The sequence below is a fragment of the Argentina anserina genome, chromosome 3 (assembly GCF_933775445.1).
Source record: "Argentina anserina chromosome 3, drPotAnse1.1, whole genome shotgun sequence".
Taxonomy (NCBI): Eukaryota; Viridiplantae; Streptophyta; class Magnoliopsida; order Rosales; family Rosaceae; genus Argentina; species Argentina anserina.
In genome coordinates this window covers 30,373,017-30,398,966 of record NC_065874.1, presented here as the reverse complement: position 1 = coordinate 30,398,966, position 25,950 = coordinate 30,373,017, and the positions used below count along the sequence as shown (strand labels likewise).

Below are 25,950 nucleotides of genomic sequence, written 5' to 3'. Positions count from 1 at the left end.
TTGTAATTAATTATCTTGAGCCTAAATTCGTTTTGATAAAATCACGTAAATTAGTGGGCCGTCTTGGTCCAAAGCAAAACAAATACAGCACCTTCAGGCCTAGCCCTTTCATTTCGGAGAGTGAAAGCCCAAGTACCAAATAATACAGTAGTTCTAAATTTGATTATTTCCGTTAATTACCCGCCAACACAAATAACCCTTCCGTGCACCGGCCACGTGCACAAACCACAGCCAGTCCACAAAAATATCGCGTCCCATAAAATCTTACCCACCATCAAAACTCGGGAAGCTGCTCACCGCAGCACTCTACTGTGTCCACTAAAAGACACACCATGAACGCCAGAGCCCTTCTCTACTCCTTCTCCCCCAAACCCGATATCTCCTCCGTCCCCAAGAGAAGTCTCGCCTCCGCTTTCAGACCCGCCAGCCCACCGGCCCACCTGTTCCGGGTCAACCGGGGGCAGTACTGCTGCTGCTTAGTGCGTGTTTCCAGGAGAGGCGGGAAAGTGTTTGCGGATGCTAAGTCGGAGCCGTACGAGTTGTCGAAGTCGACGGCGAAGAAGGAGTTGGAGACTTTGGCCGACGAGGTGTCGTGGTTGGAGCAGTTTCCTAAACGATGGGTTATTGTCATTTTGTGCTTCTCCGCTTTTCTACTTTGTAACATGGACAGAGTAAGGTTACTCGAGCTTTGCTTCTACATGAACACTAGTCGAACATTGCCAATTTGTCGTCGTATCATTTAAGACATTATTTTCTTGATGCTTTTATTTAGTTTAATTAGAAAATAGTATTGTTACAACTGAATAGTATATATAAGAAATGTCAACGTATCATATTTGACTATTTGATGATGGGGCAGACCAGCTGAGAAGTAGGTTTGCATTTTCTATAATCTTCGCTGAGTATGTAACTGTATGTTGGGAGTTCTGAGCATACTAGCATAGTGTGTACGAGAATTGGCCGCGTAACTATTGGCAATTGATTTTGGATATGTTTGACATTGGTTGAGTTTTGGCAGGTAAATATGAGCATTGCTATACTTCCAATGTCAGCAGAGTACCATTGGAACTCAGCAACTGTGGGTTTGATACAGTCTTCTTTTTTCTGGGGCTACCTCCTCACTCAGGTTTCATGCACTTGAATCTCCTAATTGTATTATGTGTTTTCACTTGCAAAGGCTCTCAAATTATATTTGTATTTGAAATATGAAGCCGACAAATGATTATGAGATCGATTAGCTTCTGATGATTTTTGATTAATAAAGTTAGATTGTAATTGTTGCAGATTGCTGGTGGCATTTTGGCAGATACAGTTGGTGGCAAACAGGTTTTGGCATTTGGAGTTATTTGGTGGTCTGTGGCTACTGTTCTCACTCCTGTTGCTGCTAAACTTGGATTGCCGTTCTTACTTGTTACTCGCGCTTTCATGGGGATCGGTGAGGTTAGAATTCTAACTTTTCGGATGTATTAGTTGGTAGCAGATTATGGGGCTTACAGTCTGTTAATATAATATATATGCAAGGTGAAAAGACTTCTGTGGATAGTCTTACTTAATGGAGTCTAACTCAATGTGAGTAAACTATGGTCTGCTTCTCTTTTTCAGGGTGTTGCTATGCCTGCAATGAATAATATTCTGTCAAAATGGATTCCAGTATCTGAGAGAAGTAGAGCCTTGGCTCTGGTTTACAGTGGGATGTACATTGGTTCAGTCACTGGCTTTGCATTTTCACCATTTTTAATACATCAGTTTGGATGGCCATCAGTCTTTTACTCCTTTGGTTCTCTGGGGACAGTCTGGTTTGCTGTTTGGCTAAGTAAGGTGATCGAAATTTTAATGGCAATTAGTAATTTTCTTATTTACTTATGATTCATGAACATTTATTATATGCATAAAATTATCCTTTAATTTGTCTGAGTAATGATTTGTAGGCATACAGTTCACCTTCTGAGGATCCTGAGCTGAGATCTGAAGAGAAGCAGCTAATTCTTGCTGGTAATGTTTCCAAGGAACGTGTAAAAGTGATTCCTTGGGGACAAATCTTGTCCAAAGAACCTGTTTGGGCCCTGATAGTTTCTCACTTCTGCCACAACTGGGGAACATTTATTCTTCTTACATGGATGCCAACATACTATAACCAAGTCAGTCTGCATTTTATAAGATTCAAAGGATTATCAATTTGTCATGAACTTATCAGCAATGGGTTTATGCTTATCACTGCATTTGTGGCAGTGTATCAAACCTGTAATTGCTTGTTCTATGCTAATTTTATAATCCCACCAATAGGTGCTGAAGTTCAATCTTACAGAATCGGGGCTTTTCTGCGTGTTGCCCTGGCTTACAATGGCATTCTCTGCAAATCTTGGAGGGTGGATAGCAGACACACTTGTGAGTAGGGGTGTATCAGTAACAAGGGTTCGCAAGGTACAAGTCACATCTAATATTACTGACACACAACCGTTTTTTTAGTTGAGAACATGGAACAATTTTCGTTGACAAAATCATATTTTCTGTTGGGCAAAAAGTAACTTCCTGATTCTGCCTTGAACTTAACTGATAACTGCTGAACTTAATGTCTAGTTTGTGTAAAACAATTAGATACGTACTTTTCAGTTCAGTTAGTTGGTTTGCTAATCTAGTTATATGGTATTACCTTGTAGATTATGCAGACAATTGGATTTCTTGGCCCTGCTTTCTTCCTCACACAGTTAAGCCATGTCAATTCTCCTGCAATGGCTGTGTTATGTATGGCATGCAGTCAGGTCTGGTTTCACCTCTTGGTACAGTTTCTTATTACACCTGTTCATTCTGTAATTGCGTATATAATCTAGCTAATTGGTTTCCCTTTATTTTGAACTAATAGGGATCTGATGCCTTCTCACAATCCGGTCTATATTCAAACCATCAAGATATTGCTCCACGATATTCTGTGAGTATCAATTTTAGTTCATACTCCGAGTGCTTATGCTGATTACTTCTGTATATAAGAAGCATAAGATTAATCTTCTAACTGAGTAGAAAAATAGGAGGAGCAGATAGGTTCTGATATGTTTAACTATTCCACAGGGAGTATTGCTTGGTCTATCCAATACTGCTGGAGTTTTGGCAGGCGTCTTAGGAACGGCATCAACTGGTTACATTCTGCAACATGGTCAGTACCCATCTACTGCAATTTTTAGTAGGTAGAACTATGACATATACCAAGTATCAAAATTGTGTCACTCTTCTCAAGCATTTCCACATAAAATACAAGAACATCACAGCAAGATTTTTATTTTCTGCCATAAGTTCATCAAATCAACTTGGCCATAATCTATTTTGACAACGGGACATCATATCAAGTCGTGATTTGTTGGCAACAAGCTGATCTTATTACATTGCTATTCCACATTGCCAAAATTTCAGGTTCATGGGATGATGTATTCAAGGTTTCAGTAGGCCTTTATCTGTTTGGAACTGTTGTCTGGAATGTTTTCTCAACTGGCGAGAAGATCATAGATTAGTTCATGGATAACTTGATCCTATAGAAACACCCGGCACTTCAATCCTTATATAGAAGAGTTACTGGAGGAGAGAAGCAGGAAAATGCCAAGAAATTCAATTGTGAAGGAAAGCGCTATCTGTTTAATGAAATTCTTGGTCTTCACAAAAAAATGTTAAAAGATTTTGACAACAAGAAGCATGGAGCTCGATATCGGAAAGGTAAAGTTCTAGCTAGAGGGATTGATGCTGCATTTAAAGTTTCATAAGTTGGTTGCATTTCAACCATATAAATCAAGGATCAATACACAGCAAACTGACCCCAACACATCATGTAAATGATAATATTGAATACTCTCTAACACTTCGACTTTGTGATACGAGCTGCATGTTTAAGTGATTCTCCTTAGTGCTATTTTTTGACTACTAAGCCTCATTTACTTGGAGCACCATACGTAAGCTGTGCTAATCCTACAACATAAAACAACTTGATGATTCTCCAGCCCTTCTATCATTTTTGAAGATATAAATAATTTTTTTCCTTAAAAATCAACGATGAAGAGCATTTCTAGGGTGCCATAAGGAAGAATTTTACAGTTCTCACAGAAAACCACGCGGCAATGTCAAGTGGTACTCCATTCTAATTACTATTTGAAACTTAGGATTTAATTAAAAAAAATCATATTTAAATTATTTTATCAAAGACTATTTTGAGTTTCTTTCTAAAATCACATACCCTACATTCTAAAACCATAAACTCTAAACCTTAAACCCTAAAACCATATACCATACCCTCTAAACTTTAAACCTGAAATTCTAGTTCAAAATTATCAATACCCATGAAGGTCATTTCACAAAAGATGTCAAACTTTTAATTTTATGACAATTTATTAGATTTTTTGGGACAAGTAATTAAGGTAATAAATGTTATTTTTTCCATATATTCTATTCTTAATTAATACCGTATGTTACAATATGGTAGTAAAAGAATATTTCTATCTTTCTGTTACTAAAGATGTCAAGAAACTTTTCAAAATTAATTCATGACTTTTCAATTTTTGATTTTATTTATATTTATGAATTATTAATGACTATAATTAAAGACTATAATTACCATATATTCTCTATCAAATTATTAATTAAATTACAAAAATATAAAAAATCTCTTAAAAAATCGATCGAGTCGTCATTATATTAAAATGTAGGAGGTCAACATGAACATGGAACACCCATTTTGTTGGCACGAAGTTAGAACCATGTGAAACAAATCAAATTTAACTAAGGAACTAAATCTAACTGTTTCAATGCTAACAACCATGGTATGATTACCAAATTTCCTGAATGTAAGACTACACTCACTTATTTAGAAAAAACCGGAATCACCCTACACAAAAGGGGTATCCCATGATCTAATAAAACAAGCGAGACCGTATGACTTTGAGAAGCTGAGTCGTACCAAAGTGGCCCACATCCAAACAACGAAATAGGCCCAAGGCCCAAAGTTGACCTAGGGTTGCTACCAGCAACCTTGATCACGCGTTGTCATAAGGAAATCTACCATCCTTAGCAAACGTCGGATAGCTCTCATAGCCACCGTCGCTAGTGTGCCGCCCACCTACAACAACACTTGCCATGTGCGAGAGGAGCCCAACGACTGAACCCGAAGGCCGATCTCTGCCAATCTCCAACAAAGACACCAAAACCTTGGGTTCTATCAACTCTGCTCCTTCTAGAGGAGAATACCAGCCTCCAAAAGAAGAATTCGAAACATATGACCCAAAGGTGAATCCAGATCTAAAGAACCAAATCCACAAGGGAAGTAACCCCACCTCCACAAACGCGGAAGGAGAAAGAGAAGAGATGATTAGCCATCTTGATGCCTGAGACCAGTAAAGGTTGGAATCACAAAGTCTGTTGCCGCTAGAATTCCCTTACCAACCACCACCAGTAAAAGAGACGAGAAGTAAGGCGGAGAGGAGAGAGACGAGGGGTTTTTAGTAAACATATATATAAAAAATCTCTAACAAAATTATTTAGGACGAAATCACATGTCTATACTTTTCTCAAATGAAATAATTTTATTTCAAATTTTTTTTCGTGCATGCGCGTATTCACATATAATATAATATAAAATTTGAATTTATTTAATTCATTTGTTTAAAAGGTTCCTAATAAAATGCAAGTTGGGGGGAGGTGGTATATATATATATATATATATATATTTCACATATTTTCATAAATATCAAAATCTTTTCTTACATTTTAAAAACATTATCTTGATGAAAAAATAAATGTTAAAAAAAATATTCATAAATATATATTTTTATAATAATTTAGAGCCGTTAGATTAATAGAGATATGATTGAATTTTCATTTAAAAAAGAAATTTTGTAATTATTTTAACTACTGATGATGCATGCCGAACAAGATTATGACTCTAAATCTGATGTCATATTGTGGTGCTAAAACATTTTTCATATATGAATTCAAAAGAAATGAAAATAAGGGTCAGCAAAATAGCAAACCATGCATTGTTTATGGGAAAATTCTTTGGTTCAACGCTGCATTCGTGCAATGCCCCTAATTTACCGTCCATACACCCCACAGACCCAACATGCATTTCAAGACACTCTCTATCCACCGTCTGATTCAGTACATCATAAGAATTTGAATCTTGAAGCATCAGCTCAAGAATTAAAATATTTATTACACACTTTTAGTTGTCCATAATTGAAAATGAGTAATGTTTATGTTCTAGTCACACTTTCATCTTCATTTGTACCTTAATGAGTTATGTGTTAACAAACCATATTGTTGTTGCTTATTGCCGTGACATGATTTGATTCAATTTCTACTCTTCTCATTCTGTTTTAAAACATAGCTGAATTAAGTAAGAGCAGTGTTATAGTGCCTTTTTAGGCTTAGAACAACTCCAACGGGGTGGTTATTTATTTTTGTCAAATTTGAAATTTAACCGCTGACATGGAAAACCCATTATTCATATAAAAATAAATATTAAATTCTTCTCAATCTCTATCTTCTTCATTTTTCCTCCAATTCTTCTTCTCTCATTTCCCCTTGCCTCCTCATCATCTGAATCCATCTGCTATTATACCATTCTTCCGCTCAAATCCAGCTCCAATCATCCAAATCCAAAGAAAACAGGTTTCAAACAAAAGCCAAATAACTAAGAAGGTCCTTGCGATCCAACTTTTGTTATGGCGAGAGAGAATTTACCTTGATGAAGCCAATTTCCTTAGCATTGCTGCGGAAGCACTACCTGCAGCACATCAGTCCATACTTCTTGATCAACCCATGAGGATTCTCACACACCCGGCTGTCCAAAGAAATCAAATCAATTGCAACAAAGAATTGGCTGCAAATAAAATTACTTTGCAAGGTAATCTCGATATATACAAAGTTAACACATAACCATAAACAACAAGAAAAATGAAACCCATGAATCGATTTCATAAATGAAGAAGGCTCTATAGGATTTAATTCCTTCATCATCTTCAACCTATCATCCATAGAATCACTTCTTTTATTGGACCTTGTAAAGAACTGTGAATCACGTATGCTCTACGTCGATTTGATCTATGAGTTGGAGTGGATTTCAACAGCGATTTCTTACCGTTTTATTGTCCATCTGTGAAAAGACCTTACCATTGGCCTCAAATGCCTTAATTTTACGTATCATGCGCATTGTCACATAAACACACTATATCCTTAAATATCAAGTTCTTAATTCAACTACTATCATATTTTTTGAGGCCTAAAATTGAAGGTCAACGATCATTTTCCATATAGAAATTCAATTGAGAGTGCATTTGCCTGTACACATTCAAGTCTTATTGATAAGTAAATATACATAAAAACCATACCATAAACTGGTACGGAATACACTAACATGACAAGGACATCAATCTTCCCCAATTTAGACGAGCAAAGTTTCCTCAACCTCATTCCACCTTTCCCACCCAAAAACAAACAACAAAATCAAAACGTATACAAAAGTAAAAAAGAAATTTATATGACAAAGACTTTGAGGAAATTAGTCACTTTCAAATCAATCCCCTATGCTGACGAAGCAATTAGACCCGGTCCGTCGAGCTTGCGGGGTTGCAAGTACACCTTGAGCCCGTACTTCATGAAGAGAGTGAGGGACATCTTCTGCACCACCCGGTGGCCGGGAACCGGCGAGAGGCGGTACCGAAGAAGCACCGCGGAGGCCACCGACTTCATTTGCAGGTAAGCAAGGTCCTTTCCCAAACAAGTCCTCGGCCCCCCGTTAAAAGCCACGAACTTGTAACCATCCTTTGGCGGTTCGAACCGGTTCCCGTCCGACGACAGCCACCTTTCCGGTTTGAACTCCATGCAGTCTTCTCCCCAAATAGTCTTCATCCTCCCCACAGAATATATCGAGTAAGTCACGGTCGAGCCGGACGGCACGAACGTCCCATCCGGCAACACGTCGTTGTTGACAACGTACTTGAAATCCAACGGTACGGACGGGTATAGCCTTAGAGTCTCGGTCAGCGCCGCTTTTAGGTAAATCAACTTATCCGCCTCGTCGAACACCAACGGCTCCTCCACCCAAAGCTTCTGGTCGCTGCCACGTGTCTCTCTCAGAACAGTGGTGATCTCACAGATTATCTTGTCCTCGATTTCGGGGTTGTTCATAACGAGCCAGAAGAACCAGCTGAGCGCCACTGACGACGTGTCGCGGCCGGCGAGGACGAAGTTGAGGGCGATGTGCTGGAGTACGGAGCTGGGGAAAGGGTTGCCGTCGACGTCGAGTTTGTTCATGAAGCGGGAGATCAGGTCGTCGGAGGGGCGAACTTTGCGGGCGGCGACGGCCTCGTCCATGTAGTTTCCGACGATTGCGAGGCTCCTCTTTAGTTGTTTCTCGGCTCCGAGGTCGAAGGCGTTTTGGAGTTTCCATAGGAATGATGGGTAGAGGAGACGTTGGAGTGTGGCTTCTGTGGCGTTGTCGAAGGCCTTGGAAAATGGGTTGTTGGGTAAGTCCGGCGACAGTGTTTCTGGATCTTTGCCTGTCGGAAAATAAATATAACTATCAGAATAAGGTAAGATAGTACTAGTAATCCATGCATGCAGGATAGGGGATCGGCATATATAAAACATACGAGCTTAACCGTTTGACTCCTTCAGAAGTCATATATAAAACATTAACACATAACAACAAGCGGGGGTAGCTCAGTTGGGAGAACGTCAGACTGAAGATCTGAAGGTCAGGTGTTCGATCCACCTTCACCGCACAAAATTGTTTTGTTTGTTTGTTTTGAATACCATTTTTATTTATTTTTAACATCTTACCGAAAGTGAGTCCACAAATGTTGTCGAATGTCAATCGGAGCAGCAGGTCCTGCAAGTCCACCGCAATATGATCCTTGGAAGCTTTGTCCAAAATGCACCAAAGGCGATTCCGGATAGTTCTATTAACCCATCTCGCCATGGCCTGCCTCAGCGTCCTCGTCGTAAACTCCAGCGCCGCCGTCTTCCTCTGTATCAGCCACGTTTCACCATCACTGTTAAATATCCCCTCCCCCAAAAGATCATGAAACGCCGCCTGCCACGACGGTCCTTTCGGATAATTGTCGAACCTCGTCTTTAAAATGTGCTCGATGTTCTTCGGGTGACATGTCACAGTGAACAGTCCTTGCTTGCGAGCCAAGAAAGGGAGGGCGATGGTGCATGTCTGGTACGTGGACGAGCCACCGGTGGCGCGTAGGTTGCTGGTGATCCAGTCATGGATTCGGTTGCGGTTTGTGAAGAGAGCAGGAAGGCTGCCGACGAGGGGCCATAATTTCGGGCCAGTGAGCTTTCTGGCTAGGAGATAGAACCAGAAGAAATATACAGAGCTAGCAGCTGCTAAGGTGAAGAAGAGGGTCAGGGTTTCCATCTCTAAGTGGTTCAATTACTGATCACGATTATATAGAAAGATGATACATATATGTATATAAAGCTTGACAAAGTTGTAGGAGGAGTTGTTGGGAATCTTAGCTCATTCATGTCGCTGATAAGTTGATAAGAATCTGTATCTGGAAGTACATACACGAAAACCTTCGGCGGAAATTCAATTTTACTGTGTGGTTTTGCATTTCTAAATTAGGTGGATGGAACTTTGCTTTGGTGACTTGGGGAGTGATTAATCTAAGAGCTAGAGTGGAAGATATTAATATTGTTGTTACTTGTAGGTAGAGTTTTCAACTCTCTCTCATTCTTCATTTGGTCGCACTGTGGCAGCTAGCCTATAAGCAGTGCCACGGAATAGTATCTTTTAGGGCTTGTTAAGTTCACCATCCATCGATTTCAAAATGAATGAATGTAATGTAAATGCATGGCACATGTATGGTAAATCAGTTACAGTAGTATAAACGAAATCTATGATGTTATATAAAATCGTGTATGTTTCAGGTTCTAAGAATGTTTAGGGTTTTGTATCGTTCAAAGTTCAAAGTTCAAACTGAACATTTTACTTGGCTTTACTATATGTTAATCTTGCTTCCAGATATATTGGCCTATTGGGTGACGTAATTTATCAATACAAAAACAGAAGAAGAAAGAAGAAGATGAAGAAACATCTCTAACGTAAAAGTTTACTAAAAGCGTTATCTCAATGTGAAAAATATGTCCTATTACGTACGCGCTAATGAATCTTAACTACATCGTTTCAGGAAAGCGAAACTAATAATCCGGCCTTGTTGAGTAGATTTAACTATATATGCAGGTCTCAAAGCAACAGACTTGCAAGAATCATACATCCAATTTTTCTATGGTTGTTATGACCAGAAAAGAAGCATGCCTGCGTTTTGCGTGTACATTTTAAGTCTCATCAATCATGTCTTCATGTACATTCCTCTTTATTTTGATTCTATATATCTTTCTGTAAATTTTTTTCTTTGATCCTTATCAACATATGTGCACAAAAGTGTTTAGGTTTCTTAGCATTTTTTTTTTCAGGTTTAGCCTATCAACATATCTTCGATACTATAAATACTAAGTTACCCTATTCGAGTAGGTACAGATTGTTTACCCAATTTGGGAAAATGGCTTTGTTCAAGAGACCTGGAAAGACATTTCTATATAAAGAACAAGCTTCAATCGAAGAGGCTGAATTGACTCTTTTTCAATGGGAACGATTCTTAGAAGAGAAGACTTGTGATAGAAGAAATGGAGGATTTGTACCAACTCCTTTTTCCATTTCTTATGGTAATAATATGTTGTTAAACACCAACCCATTGGTGCGTGTTAGTCGAATATATAGTTGTCCAAAATCCTGTTTAACCTCACGTTTTCTAATTGTTAACACCTCCCTTTAGACAGGGCAATTCTCGGTTGGATTCCCTCTCATTCCGGCCACCAGACTAGCAAAGCGAGGCACTGAGCCAGCTGGGCAGGCCACGTCGCCGTAGCTCAGGCGCAGCAACATAGCCCAAAATAACTCGCCAAGGCAGTAAAAGTACACCATGCGGGCACGCTCTCCCACATCGGGAAAAGAAAGCAGCATTTCTCCCAATGTGCCTATAAAAGCAACCAGAATCCTCTAAAAAGGCAATGTATTCCTAAGTTCTTAACTTACGAAGTTAAATCTTGTCCCGGAATCTAACTTAAGCTTTAGAGAGTCATAAACCGGTGCACCGCTAACCCTTAACCTTGATTCTGATTTTTGTGCAAGTTAAACGAAACAGAGGTTGAATACAAGCTGCGTGAACAAGACCCCCGGATTTTGTACCCGCAACAGTTGGCACTAGAAAAAGAGTCCTCATAAACGAGAATGAGGCTGACTGGTCCCCTCAGAACAACGATGATGAAACTGGTGACTTGTTCAACCAAACAAACGACACCGGGAAACCGTCTCGGGTCTCTTTCACTGATCCCTCCGCAGTGCTAGAAGCGGCTCTCCGGGATATCCAAAGCCTCTGGGCTGAAGGAGATGAAGAACAACAAAACTCCTGGGCCGCTTTGGCACGGATAACGGAGCTCGAGAAAGAACAACAGCTTCTCCGGGCCACATTGAAGAATCACATGGGGGCAGATGTGGCATTGGAGGCAGCCCACTAGCGATTCCTCACTCCAACCATATAAATTTCGGGCACGCTAGCCACTCCCGAGGCACATCTACGACTGGGACAGACCCAACCAAGAGTATTTATCTCCTAACCGCTGTTCACCGGGGCTGCCCCTGCGCCACAACTCATAGGCGGATCAGGCTCCAGAAACCATGAGAGCAATCAGAGCTCCGATCAAACTCTCGGATCGAGGTCCCACCCTCACCGGATATCCAAACCTTACTACTCTTGCAGGTAAGCGAGACGCTGAACAACTTGGCCGCTAGGGTGGACAGAATTGAGACTCGGAGCATGCCACGACCGTTGCATGGGGGATATGGCGGTCGCGCGGGGCCCTTTACCCTGCAGGTGCAGGCCGAGTGCCGGCCTGCCGGGGGCAAACTTCTCAAGATCACCAAGTATAATGGATGCTCGAGACTCACTTGGAAAATTTCTAATCTACCTTGGTGTGTATCCGGTACACCGATGACATGGCTTGCCATGCCTTTCAGGAGACTCCCGGATGAGGCCTTGAGTTGATTCATGAATTTCCCGCATAATTCAGTGGAAAACTTTGAGCAACTCACGAAGAAGTTCTTTAATCAGTTTATCCTCCAGACCAAACCATTCCTCCAACTCCTTTTTCAAAATCCAGTAGCGGAATAATAAATGCCTTCAGGATTGTGTCCAGATAGAAAACTGCCACGACACAGTGCCAAGACCTGGATTACGCCATTGCAGAAGCGGCTTTCCGTCGAGCAATCCACTTGGGGATGTTCCTTCTGAAGATCAATTAGAATCCTTCATCCTCCTATGGAGCGTTGATGGAAACGGGCACTCGGTGGGCTTAAGTTGAGTACCACATATGTGGGAATCCCAATGTCTTGGGCTCTCCCTCACAGGCTAGCTATCCAGTTTGCTCGAGCCAGAGACATGGGCAACAGTCCACCCGAGACAAAAAATGACTCCTGAGACTCGCACCGACAGGCCACCCGGGAAGGAGATAGGCACCGCGACAGGGGTCATGATAACCGGGACCTGTGGGATAATCGGGGCCGTGCTGACCCATACTCGGTGAGAGACCGTAAATCCTTGGCAAGGCAAAAAGCGAACCCAGCTCGAAATGAAGTCTTCGAGAATCTCACCATGTCCTATGCAGAGATATATGAGCGCCACAAGGATCTCATACCACTGCCCCAGAGCCAAAAATATGCCAAGTGGTCGGCCCGTTCCGTCATTGGAAATATTGCGCCTACCACATAGATACATGATATGACACAGACGTATGTTATGCCCTTAAAAGCGTTATCAATGAATTAGTCCAGTTTGGGAGATTGGAACAATTCAAGACCCTGGGGACTAACGCCAATGCGATCTAGGTTTACAGAGAGATTCTGATTATGTGGGGCGGTGACCTCCGACCACCACCTCATAGACTGACAAAGCGCCAGCAGACCTTTGAGCTCTTCAAGCTCCGCCAAGGGGCAAGGCTGCCCCAGCTACTTGGGATACAGTCTAGTTCTCTAGTTGGGAAATCGGACCACGGTTCCTTATTGTCGAATGTCCCCTTTCCTACAACAACATCTTGGGCCCAAATGTCTTATGGGGACACCAGTGCATCATTGCCAGGCACATGCTCCTGTTGAATGTACCCACCCCGGGTGGAATTTTGACGATCGCCAGGGATACAATTGGACACGCTCCAAACTACCTAGATCTCATTACCGCCGAACATGGCCACCAGGAAATGATGACAGTGGCTCTGATCGATCTCATACACGATCCCAGGGATGATCCCTGAACAGAGGAACCTTTCAAACAGGGACTAAGAATCTCAACAAGTACCCACTACGGGCTCGCTCGGCTTCGGTGGAAGAGATGGAATGCTTCTCTGATGCACACCCAGATAGAAAGGTCTGGATTAGAACCAGGTTAACACCCGACCTCCGGGACCGACTCGTAGTGTATCTCCGGGAACACCAACATGTTTTCGCCTGATCATATGTCGATATGCCTGGAATTTCGACCGACTTCATCTCCCACAAGATCAATACTCTCTAAGGTTCAAAACTAGTCCGCCAGAATCGCTGGGTTTTCACCCAAGAGAAATATCAGGCCATTCTGGCAGAAGTTCAATGACTCCAGGATATTGAGTTTATCCGAGAAGTTCTCTACCCAACCTGGGTCTCTAATGTCATGATGGTCAAAAAGTTAAATGGGTCATAACAGATGTGTGTAAACTAAAATTTGAATCAGGTGCCTAATTGACAACTTCCCCCTCCCCTAGATAGACCAACTGGTCAATGCCACAGCTGGATACAATCTTTTATGATTTTTGGATGCCTACTCCGGCTATAATCAAATCAAAATTCACCTGGACGACCAAGAACATATTGCCTTTGTCAAAGATAAGGTTTTATATTGCTACCAGGTCATGTTTTTCAGACTGAAAGATGTTGGGGCAATGTACGTACAGAGGGGAGTGACCCGGATGTTCGAACAAGAGATTGGCCGGACCATGGAGGTTTATGTGGACGACATGGTGATAAAAAAAAATTGCCGCCAGACATATCGGCAATCTGGGTAATATTTTCTCCATACTTCTCCACCACGACATGCGTTTGAATCCCGCTAAGTGCATTTTAGGTGTGGCTGGGGGGGGGGGGGAATTCATGGGGTTCATGGTCAGTGAACGAGATATTTAGGCCAATTCGAAAAAAGTCCAAGCTATATTAAACATGGCACCTCCAAAGACTTGAAACGAGGTCCAATGTCTCACTGTTTCTCGCCTCACAGACAAGTGTGCCCATTTTTTTCGGATTCTCCAAACTCAGCACTGATAGAAAATAACTTGGGGCCCATAACATGAATAAGCTTTCCTCCATCTAAAGGCATATCTTGCCTTTGTCCCAGCAATCTCCATTCCGGAACCTAGTGAAATTTTTTTCCTATATTTAGCAGTCTCCCAAATAGCGGTGAGCTCCGCCCTAGTCCGTTGGGAGGACATCAAAGAGCTCCCAATATATTATAGCGGCAAGGGTTTGAACGACGCTGAGACCAGATATCCAGAAATCTAGAAATTCACCCTGGCCTTGATCATCGTGCGTGACGCCTCCGTCAATATTTCCAGGCCTACACTGTCCACGTGTTAACAAATCAGCCACTCCAGTAAGTCCTCGAGAAACTAGAGACTTCAGGGCGATTGGTGAAATAAGTCATCGAACTTGGGGAGTTTGACATCCATTTTAAGTCTTGAACGACACTAAAGGGTCAGGCAACAGCTAATTTCATAGTTGAGTTTATTCCACCAGAGGGGGCCCCGGTAAAGACCAACCCCGCGGCCACTAGTTCGGCGTCCACTTGGAATCATTACGTTGATAGTTTCGCTAACAAAACATCCAGTGACGCCGGTATTATTATCACATATCTGGAGGGAAACGAGTATCCGTATACCCTAAAGTTTGGCTTTCAGGTGTGCAACAATACCGTAGAGTGTGAGGCCCTGATTGCTGAAATCCAACTGTATTGCGAGCTTGGAGTAGTGAATGTCCGCGTTTTTAGTGACTCATAATAGGTGGTCAACCATGTCAGGGGGAATATCACTCCAACCATCCCCATCTTGTCTCCTATTAAAATTTGGCCGGAACATTGCTCCAGAAGTTTGACTACTTCGAATTCAACCAGATACCTCGGGCCAAGAATTTCAGGAGGGATGCATTGGCACGGTTGGCCACATCCGAGCCCAACTCCATTCCTCCGAACGTCTATATTGAAACCTTGGACAAGCACAATATTTCGAAGTATTATTTTGAGATATTTGCAATTGAACAGTTTCCGCCACCGTCATGGATGAACTCTTTCATTGAGTATTTGACAAAGGGGACCTTGCCCGAGGATAAATATGAGGTTAGACGCTTGCGGCACAAGGCCGCCCTCTATATGGTCCAAGATGGCCGCCTCTACTGGCGGGGACCGTCGTTCCACCAACTTTAGTGTGTAACACATGTGCAGGGTCGCTAGGTATTGATTTCTCTGCATAGCCACGTCTGGTAATCATGCCGAGGCAATGAACCTAGCTTTCAAGGCACTCCCGATCGGGTATTACTGGCCCACCATGTAGGTAGATTCAAAGTCTACAGTCGGTTCATGCATGCAATGTCACCAATATGCCAACTCTAACAACAAACCCTCAGTCTCAATCTCCATCATTGTCTCCCCGGTTCCTTTCACACAATCGAGACTATATCTGATTGGGGAATTGCCAACCTCCCTGGGGCAATTCTGGTATGCCATCGTCACGGTAGACTACCACACTAAGTGGATTGAGGCCGAGCCTATGGCCAAGATCACCACATACAAGGTAATAACTTTCCTATGGCGCTCCATCTATTGCCGTTTCGGTGTCCCCCAACATTTATCATGGATAATAGCCTGCAGTTCGACAACGAAAAGTTTTGCCAGTTTGCTCGGGATAATGGCACCACCAACTTGTACACTTCCCCAACACATCCCCAAACTAACGGTCAGGTAGAAGCCATTAACAAGCTTATCAAGCAGAATTTGAAAAAGCGACTGGACTTTGCCATGGGTTTGTGGGCCAAGAAACTTTCTGAGGTCCTATGGGCACTCCAGACTACTCCCACAGAGGTAACTGGACAATCGACATTTCTCATAGACTTTGGAACATAAGAGGTGATCCTGGTTGAGAAAGAGGTTCTCACAGAGGGAATCGCCACCTATGACCCGGACACAAACATAGCCGGCCTACAACTTAACATGGATTTTCTCTAAGAACACTGGGAGAAGGCACACCTCCGGAACGTAAACATTAAGCAGCGCATCGCCAGGAACTACAATAAAAAATTACTACTACGGAACTTCGCCACGGGTGATTGGGCCATAAAAGCAATCATCCCTAAACCGTTGGGACTCAAGCCCAAGTGGGAAGGCTCTTACGAGATCATTAGTTGTGCTGAGCCGGCCATGTTTTGTCTCTAGGACATTGATGGCCGAGACCTCCCCCATCCGTGGAATGCCTAGCACATCTTCTTCTTCCCCAAATAAGAATTATCTGGATGGAAACATGCCAATTTTGTTATTTTCCAAGTTTATTTTCTCCAATGTGATCACCATTGTACTATTTGTCTTACAGACTTAATCAATTATTAACATTATCAACAACCTTGTCCGCCAAGTTTATTTTCTTCAAACTTATCACTAAGTTCATTAATTCTTCGTCTCGGATCCGCATCAACAACAATTTCAATCTCTGGTAAATCAATCACCACTCGAAATGCATTTGTGAGACTAAAACAAAAACAATAACAATGACAAAGTAAGCAAACAGATTGTGCATTGCCTAGTCAAACCAGAATTGATGTACATTAACAAAAAAAAAAGATAAGTGCTGCCCTCCAATTCCAACTACATCCCTAGCTAGCTAAACACCCTTGGCCCGATCTCGCCCAATTCTTCGCCCCGCCGCCAACACCAGCCGCACAGGCGAACCCACAACTTTCCCTCGTCCCCCTGCTCCGGCTGTTGCAGATGGTGACAGTGTCGCAGCTTGCGGGCGGCCATGACCTCACCCTGTTGACATGGCACTATCCCGGGAGACGTTCCTGAGCATCCGCACAGGCGGTTCCGGCTAGACCCTGAGACGGAACTTGATGCCCGATCCTGGGCCTTCTTCTTCCTCGCCTGCTCCACCCGGGCTACTACCTCATCAAGGTAAAGTTGTCCGTTCGTTGCGTCAACAAAGGACAGCTCTACTTCGATTTGTTAAAACTCGTCGCGCTCGATGGTCAATACTTCACCAAATGCTTTCTTCTTTTCCCGCTCAAAGTCTGGGGACTCTCAGTATGCAGCCATGAAGTCTTCCCTCTCCGCCTTCAGTCTCCCAATAAATTCATCCTCCCAGGCGTCCCATTTGATCTGCATGCTTTGCCGCTCCTCCCCCAACCGGGTCTGCAACGCATCATCCTTGACATGCTCCAACCGAGACTTCATTCCCTCCACGTTATCCTTATAGTCCCTCTCCAGCTAGGCTGTATCCGCCTTATTTTTCTCCGCCAGCTCAATCTCTCCTTCTTCTTCAACCATTCATCCGCCCACTATAGTGGAGAGGCCTCCGACTTCTGTAGTTTTTCGTTCTCTGCCACACTACTGCTCTCATCTCTTTTTCCTTCTTCGCCAGCTCCTCTCCCAGGTGCGCCACATTAGAGTCACTGACGGATAGTGAGTCTCTACTCTTCTTGGCTACGCATCGTAGCTCATCAATCCCCCTCCACCTTGGTAATCCGAATGGAGTCAGTAGCCTTTTGGTCCCCCATTGCCGTCAGTGTCCGGCCCAGCTGCTAGTTCCCCTTGATGTACTCAGCGATAGCCTTCTTCTTCTCGGCTACCTCCCTCTAGTAATGGGCTAACAAATAGTCTTGGGCACCGTATATCCTGGACACAGCCTGCTACCACGATTAGTTAGAAAACAAACATTAAGTATTACAATGGAAGGAGAAACACACTCACCCGCACTAGTTTCTTTTCTTTTTCCCGGAAGTTCTCCACCGGGTCGTCGCTATCCTGCATGGTTGACCCTTGGCACATATGGTGCATCCTCCACCATCCGGCACAAGTGGGTCTCTAACTCGCCAATCTCGGACAACCCCGTCGTTATGTAGGCTTAAGTTTCCTCACTTTTGGAATAAGAGCTTCTATTTGCCTTCTTATGGGCCCTCTCGGTTGTGATGACTTCCTTACCTCTCTTCAATCTTTGTTATGGTCCCGCCGTACTGGCATCCACCCGCTCTGAGTTTTTCTCCACATCAATTAACTCTCTGAGTGGAACTGGCTCCAACACGTTTGGCACCGGCTTCACTGTCTCCTCAACCCGAACACCTACATCCTCTACTAGAGTGGGCTATGTAGTTTTCGACCCTGACGCGGCGGTCTCATCATCTTCCCAGGCCTCAACATCCCTCAAATCCTCCACGTCTTTCACGATGACCTCTTCTCGCTTTTCTTCCTCTTGTTGATCTGCCTCCTCGTTCGGCTCTGAAACCTCCACTCCATCTCCTTTCCTCCACCGGGTTCGCCTCCTCGTTCTGCTCCACCACCTCCAACACTTCTTCCCTATGCACTTCAACCGATACTTTTAGCGGGTCCCTGGTGGGGGTAACCCCCAGTAAGCAGCAACCTTGGCCGGGAGCACATGGTACTCTTCCCAGGGAAGTAATATCTTCAGCCCGCACCACACTGGCCTCCTACTCCAGCGCCCGGAGAACCTCCTTGTCCAGGGTATTGTCATACACACTCGACTTGGTACAAGAAATCCATTGGTTAGCCGAGGCCAACTGTGACATAACGAATAAGAGTCAACAAAGCACAAAATTTACCAGATATCACAACCATCCGGTAGTGCTCATACACCACAAACCAGCACAGCCGGTATGAACTTTGGGCAGTGGTGGAAAACCCTTGGATACACCTTGCCAACCGCTTCTCCAACGGCGGCGTGAGGCTAGTCACCATGGACACTTTAAATAGCCGACATATGTAAGTCAAAACCACGAAATAAATTTCAACAAAACTATAACCCGGGGAAATTCCCCCGATACACACTTACAGATTGGTTGGAAGTTGTTGGGAACTTCAAAGCATGTTTTTCCCGTTTGCCATGGACCCTCCACGACAAACACCCGATTCCGCCATTAGGTTGGGGTGTAGTTGGGGTAGTTGTTCACGAGGGCGAGTACTTCCGCATCCGCCAGATCAACATCACATAGCCCCCACTCCCCACCTTGTCGTTGTACTTGACCATCCAACACGACAAGAAATCTTGCCAACATGGCATATGTTGCCTAAGAACCTTGAAAATCATGCCACTCCTGAGCAGCTGCCTCCAGATGTTCGGCGTCACTTGCCCTGGCACCACGTTCAAGCAAGACAACATGTATTCCACGTAGTTGGGGAGCAGGAACGTCAGTCCGCATGCCATAGAAAACTCAGATACGTAGTAAGACCCCTGCGCCGGGTCATGTGCCATCTTTCCCTCCACCAACGAGCGCAAGATAATCTCCTCCGACACTTTGAACAAAGTCCGGATCTTCGCCAGCTCCTCCGGGGTGGCACACACCCTGGGTAGGTCGATCACTTGATCACCCAAGTAGGACTAATTCTCCGCTCCACTCACCTTGGCTTATGTATCTCTCATTTCTGCCATATCTTCTATAACATGCACCAAAAGGCCCAACGAGTTATTTGCCGACCCCGCATCACTTAGCAGAGACAAACTCCCCGAACTACAACCTCCCAAAGTAAAACCCGATCTGGCGTGCTCAAACCCAGGACAGTCGAAGTCGATACTTCAACTCCCTTATTTCCAGACACTTCAGTCGTCTTTTTCATCGCTCTAAACTCCCCCCTAATATACACAGTTAGCCCATAGCCACCAAACTCCGGCTCGGACAAATACACAAACCCAGAAAGAGACCATACCTTGAATGGTTGGAATCGAAGAACTTTGTTGATTTTTGCGGTTGCAAATGTCAGAATCCTCAAGCTTTGGAACAACTCCAATATGATTTCCTTTCTATATTTCTTTCTCTCCGCCAGAAATCCTTCTCCAATACAAATGAGAGAACTAATCTTCTATGTCTATATATATATAGGCACCAAATTTATCTGAGCTGTGAATTCAAACAGTTCCAAACCACTTGATGAACGCCATGTGCCCCACTAACTCTCGACCTCTCAATTTCACAAACTCACGCGTTGGGTGCACGCACAACCCTCATAAACCCTAATGTTTCAACACCTACTCGGTTCCCTAGACAATAATGACTGATAACGTCACCAATGCCTCACTTCTCACGGGTTTACCACTTGCCCAACACAATAAATATCAGACAAACTGCGACAAGCTAGCCACTTTTCGTGGCATGCTTTAGATGTTTAGCTCCAAACCTTTATTAGTTAGGGACTTTGGGGACTCGTTAATATGCTCCGGATCCACGGATGCTCTGATTGCTAGTCAGCCTCCGGGTCTAGCACTGAGATCCTAGGTCGCTCGCCAATTTTCTCCGGATCCACAGATGCTCCGACTGCTAGTCAGCCTCCGGTCCTAACACTGAGATCCTAGGTCAGTCGCCAATTTGCTCTGAATCCACGGGTGCTCAGATTGCTAGTCAGCCTCCTGGTGTAGCACTGAGATCCTAAGTTGCTCGCCAATTTGATTTGGACCCACGGATGCTCCAATTGCTAGTCAGCCTCCGGGCCTAGAACTAAAATCGAAGGTCGCTCGCCAATTTGCTCCAAATCCACGGATGCTCTTACTACTAATCAGCCTGCGGGCCTAGCACTGAGATCCTAGGACGCTCGCCAATTTGCTTCGGGCCCACGGATGCTCCGACTGCTAGTCAGCTTCCGGGCCTAGCGCTAAGGCCCTAGATTGCTCCAACACGGGATTCCGCCGGTAATGGTAATTTAAACTCTCCACCCATGAAATCTCCTTGATCGAGGACTTGTTAACACCTCCTCCTAGACAAGGCAATTCTCGGCTGGATTCTCTCTCATTCCGGCCGCCTGGCCAGCCGAAGTTAACCCCACAAGGCGAGGCACTAAGCCAGCAGGGTAGGCCACACCGCCCTAGCTCAGGCGCCGCCGCCAACACAACCCAAAATAGCTCGACAATGCATTAAAAGTACACCATGCGGGCACACAATCCCACATTGGGAAAATGATGTAGCACCCCCCAGTGCGCCTATAAAAACAACCAAAAACCTCCTAAAAATGGTAACGTATTTTTAAGTCCTTAATCTACGAACTTAAGTCTCGCCCCAAAATCTAACATAAGCTTCAAAGAGTTATAGGTCAGTGCACCGCTGGCCTTTGGCCTTAACCCCGGTTTTTGTGCAGGTTAAATAGACCAGAGGTTGAATACAAGCTGCATGAACAAGACTCTCTAATTTTGTACCCGCAACACTAATTGCCTTTAATTTGTGGTAAAATTTGAGTCATGTAATCAAAGAACTAGGGGACAAAGCAACTAGGGTTGTATCCTTCTAGCTTATTAGATAGCTGAATAGTGAATACTTCTTGATCAATATAATGTAGGATGATCTTGGACTAGGGATAAAATTTATGCAGTAGAAAGAAAATACATGATTGAGATAGATATGGAACCCGTTTTGTGATTGAGTATTCTATTATCTCTTTTTATGTTTTTTAATTTTTTTTTACTTTTAATAATTATATTCTCAACAACTTAAACTTTTATTTCTCTTCAAATTATCATTTATCATGAATTTTTGTGATGATGTATATATTTATTTAGGACGCTTTGTCACTAGATATTAGTTGCTTCGAATTCTATTCTTCAATTGAAATTTGAAATTTATGAGAAAAAAATTCAATTGTAGTGACAAGACTGGCCTTGTTTTATTTAAATGAGATATTGTCATTACTTTTTAAATTCAAATAATCACTCTAATGGTTAAATAAAACACCTTAAGAAAGTAGTAGATGAATGAGGTTTTATCGTCAAAAGTGAACAGACTTGCAGTACACATTGACAGAATTTGACAATTATTATTACAATTAGAATACATGCGTGAAATTTACAATGCATAATTAAAATATTTCATACGTGTTAGAAAAATCTTTTCAATACTCTAACTCCCTTGATACAAAAAGGACACGCAGCTGTCCTAATTCTTGCACCAAGCCAAGAAAGGTCGAGTTGAGCTCCACTTGGTGACTAATTGCACAGGTTATGGTCACACCACGTGTCAAACTCACATCCATGCCCACTAAGGATGAGGCCGATGGCCATCATCTTACAAAATAGTTCTCCTCCTTCTGTAGAATTTACCAACACCAAAAGAAAATTAGAGGGAAAAAAATGAGGATAAGACACTTGTGGAGAGCTTGTGCTACTAACACTTCCATTCAAATCCAAGCACTCAACTACAGACCCATCCAAAGGCTGACATTCTCTTAGCAACACCAGCCAGTAGGACTGGTATATTATCCCTACTCACTTGCCCTCCCTCCTCTTATTTCACTTCAACTATTCTAATTTCTTCATACCATTTTCCTCTGCTAGCTTGATTCGGCTATCACTAACCCTAAAAAATGGCTTCCTTTACAATGGTCTTTGCCCCCATGGTAACCACCAGAGTAAACACCAGAGTGTACGCAGCAACCGCAGCCAAGGGTGCCGGAGGAAGCAAAGAAGAGAAGGGTTTTATTGGGTGGCTAGGAGGAGTTATATGCAAGGATGACCAGCTGCTCGAGGTTGATCCCATACTCAAGAAGGTTGAGGACAAGAGTGGTGGAACCACCGGCGGAAGAAAGAACACGGTGATGGTGCCGCCCAAGAAGAAAGGTGGGTTTAACCTCGGAGGCCTTTTTGCTAAAGAAGATTAATGATTGGTTTTCATTCTCAGCTGGGCGTTTCAGGCAGTACTCTCTGAGTCTCTGTATCTATATTTGGTTTATTTACTCATTGAGCATTTTGGATCATTAAGCTGTGTATCCTTCTTCAAAGTTCCACATGTAAGGAACTTAATTATAATTCATTTTGATGATCTGATACATAATAATTAATATGATATGTTCCAAGGTCATTTGATGCCAGATGAATTGTGAACTGTGAGATTGTATAGTAATCATGGGACTAAGGAAGAAAAGGAGAAAGACAAATATACTCCAATTAGTCCAATCTGTGTGTTCTGTTTAGCAATGTAAGAAACGTCTGTAAGGAAAATGAGCTTCTCTGTCTTTATAGGACACAAGCCTTGTTTGTTGTCTAAACCTGATCCTTATTGTAGAGAACTCTTAAGAAGGAAGCACACCAATCTTACCTTATGTGATTTTACATGTTTTAGATTACGCTCATCTCATAACATGAGGAACTGATATAGCCAAAAGCTAGAGAAGAAAACTATTTGTTCAAACTTAGCGATATATTGAAGAAAAAAACATTGGCTTATCAAATTCTCTGTCGAGAGATGAAACGATTCAACAATGACAAACAAATCAGCCATATGCTTTACATCAAGTAATACGTGATTTATACCTTTTAGGACAACACATCACTCTGGTATATGCATACATAGATTTCCTACTTGGCTACTAAGTGAAACGTCTATACAAAACATGCAACAAGCAAGGCATCTTTCAAGCTTCCATTCCTATAACTAGTAGTCCATGTAAAAGTAACAACAATTGGAAAAAGATTTCCAAGAGTTTGAAAGATTAATTTACGAAGAAACCTGTGTTGCAATAGGAGTTGCTCTAGTAAAAGTAGAAGAAGAGTTGATGAACTCAATGCAATCTTCCATTGCTTCTTCAATGTGAGAATCTCCCGGAGTTGCGTACGGCATTGATCGTCTGGATGAAGAATCATTTCGTGAAGGTCTCGCCCCCGCAGATGTCATACCCAAGCATACAGTTTTCGCCACCTTGTCAGCAAAATGTCTGAGTAACCTCATAGGTAAGAATCCTGACCATGTAGAAAGCTTGAACCTAAAGTCGACAAGCCTTGTGTTTTGGGTAAATCTCTTGCTGGAAGCTTGTTTGGACAAGAGGATTGTCTTCCTGTTCACATAAAACCTGTTGCTCACCTGGGTTCCAGCTCTTGTTGCCATAGTCTTATTGCAACTTGAAAGAACAAGAGATAGAATGTACAAATCGAATTGAACAAAGAGATAGCAGCATAGAAACTTTTATAGCTAATGTAAAGCACAACGGCAGAAGAAGGTCAAAAGGATATGCCAAAAGGAGGATTGGGACAGGTGAGAAAGATTTCAAGCAGTAACCAAAAATGAACTTTAGCTAATTGGCTGCCAATCCGTCCTTGTGAAAGCAGTTTCTTGCACGTAGAGCAAGCATATAATGTGATCCTTCCAATCAACAAAATACAAAATACAATCAGAGAGGGTGAAATTTGAAAAGAAATGAAATTGAAACGGCACCAACTTGCACAAATAATCAGTAAAAATAGATTTGTGCATGAGACTAACGCCTACAAACATTCACTATATCAAAGGGTGGGAGGGATGTCTAATTCTCCCCTTCCAACAACTACCAGTCGTATATTGTTGGCGATGATTGGATGACCTGTTGCGTCGTTTTGGGGATGAGAGAGAGAGAGAGAAAGAGAGAGAGATATGCACCTCATCCAACCACAAACTTTCACCTGACAGTTGTATGCAACATATATACAGGCAGATGGTCATGCATGCCAAGGAACTCAGATCTAAATCATCTAATATCACATGATGGACAGTAGCATATAAATAATATAATCCTTATAGTGTTAGTTTCCTATGTTTCACTTATGAATCTGTCAATACCACCTTCAAATATGTATTCAACTATTAGTTGCAAATCGAGTTCAAGACTACTACTAAATCTTCATGATAATGAGGTTATCGTCCACTCCAGAAAGAAATTTTGAAGTTGTATCACAAGTCTATACATTCCTCTCCAATAAAACATTTTCTTTATCCAGCCAACAAATGGGAAACAATATAAGGCCAGTGTAAATAAAGAACCAAGAAAACAAATCCACAGAGTGCTTTTTATCAAGACAAAGTAAAAGGTGAAAAAGGATATCATCAAGATGTAAGAAAAGTAGGAAAAGCACACAAACTAGGCAGCATCCTGTTAGTGGCATTGGCTTTCCAAGTTGTTCTTTAAGGGGATCTATAAGTTTAAGTTCCCTTTGATTTACTATTAGACGTCGAAAGTAAACTGTCCATTGAAATGTAAAAGGAGTAAATAAATAGAAGAGGACTACTAGAACCTTTGAGCTTACACATTGGAGCTCAAATCAGATATCTACCCCAGACTAATCAATAGGCTAACACGACCTTGAATCAAGTACTAGTAAAGAAATTGAAGGGACCTAGAGAATGTATAACAACACAAGCATTATATCATACATATTAATTTTTCATCATGCAAAAAAGAAGTAGGTCTGTGAACAAACCACCTACCTGCAAAATCACTGATTCTACACAGAATGAATCAGCACAAGCTAACTAGTCCATAAACTATGAGAAGCAAACTAAATGCCTCAATTTTTAATTATTAAAAGTGAATGAATAAATGCCTCCAAGGTTTAGGTAAATCTTCAATCAACCAACTTGGAATCAATAAGCTAAAACCAACTCATACAAGTCCACAGTATGACACAGAAGATATTTTTCAATTATGTTCACAAAAAGTTCCACAATCCAAACTCATACAAATCACAGAAGGCAAGCTTTAGCATTTCAGGAAGATGTCAACCAAGAAAGTGGTCAGTGTCGATAACAGCTGAGAAATTCAATATCACCATAGATGTTACCATTTAGCAGCATTGTTATGATTTTGTAAAACCCTAACAAGCATCTTT

At 42.5% G+C, this 25,950-nt stretch overlaps 3 protein-coding genes and 1 non-coding gene across 4 annotated transcripts; 3 read left to right on the top strand and 1 right to left on the bottom strand.

Annotated features, from left to right (window-relative positions):
* Positions 1-300: 300 nt before the first annotated feature.
* On the top strand, positions 301-3,868 carry LOC126788020 (sodium-dependent phosphate transport protein 1, chloroplastic). Its single transcript, XM_050513970.1, has 10 exons — positions 301-671; positions 1,019-1,126; positions 1,285-1,440; positions 1,603-1,818; positions 1,929-2,138; positions 2,284-2,421; positions 2,658-2,759; positions 2,861-2,926; positions 3,064-3,148; positions 3,403-3,868. Exons 1-10 carry the CDS (start codon positions 333-335, stop codon positions 3,498-3,500), a joined length of 1,518 nt encoding a protein of 505 aa, XP_050369927.1. The 5' UTR covers positions 301-332; the 3' UTR covers positions 3,501-3,868.
* A 3,443-nt stretch (positions 3,869-7,311) lies between these two features.
* Positions 7,312-9,400, bottom strand: LOC126788019 (cytochrome P450 86A1-like). The gene is made up of 2 exons (XM_050513969.1): positions 8,815-9,400; positions 7,312-8,531 (listed from the first exon to the last, which is right to left on the bottom strand). Exons 1-2 carry the CDS (start codon positions 9,398-9,400, stop codon positions 7,555-7,557), a joined length of 1,563 nt encoding a protein of 520 aa, XP_050369926.1. The 3' UTR covers positions 7,312-7,554.
* Positions 8,684-8,756, top strand: TRNAF-GAA (transfer RNA phenylalanine (anticodon GAA)). Its single transcript has one exon. It is a non-coding gene; the product is annotated as a tRNA-Phe (tRNA).
* A 13,279-nt stretch (positions 9,401-22,679) lies between the features above and the next one.
* On the top strand, positions 22,680-22,973 carry LOC126787461 (uncharacterized). Its single transcript, XM_050513344.1, has one exon. The coding sequence runs from the start codon at positions 22,680-22,682 to the stop codon at positions 22,971-22,973; it is 294 nt and encodes a 97-aa protein (XP_050369301.1).
* The last annotated feature ends 2,977 nt before the right edge of the window (positions 22,974-25,950 follow it).

Bases quoted from the DNA above. Each gene is read 5' to 3' on its own strand.
- LOC126788019 (XM_050513969.1), bottom strand. From the start codon at position 9,400: ATGGAAACCCTGACCCTCTTCTTCACCTTAGCAGCTGCTAGCTCTGTA. The intron at 8,532-8,814 runs GTAAGATGTTAA...ATTTTCCGACAG, and splicing joins CATTTGTGGACTCACTTTCG to GCAAAGATCCAGAAACACTG.
- LOC126788020 (XM_050513970.1), top strand. From the start codon at position 333: ATGAACGCCAGAGCCCTTCTCTACTCCTTCTCCCCCAAACCCGATATC. The intron at 672-1,018 runs GTAAGGTTACTC...GAGTTTTGGCAG, and splicing joins TACTTTGTAACATGGACAGA to GTAAATATGAGCATTGCTAT. The intron at 1,819-1,928 runs GTGATCGAAATT...AATGATTTGTAG, and splicing joins TTGCTGTTTGGCTAAGTAAG to GCATACAGTTCACCTTCTGA.
- LOC126787461 (XM_050513344.1), top strand. From the start codon at position 22,680: ATGGCTTCCTTTACAATGGTCTTTGCCCCCATGGTAACCACCAGAGTA.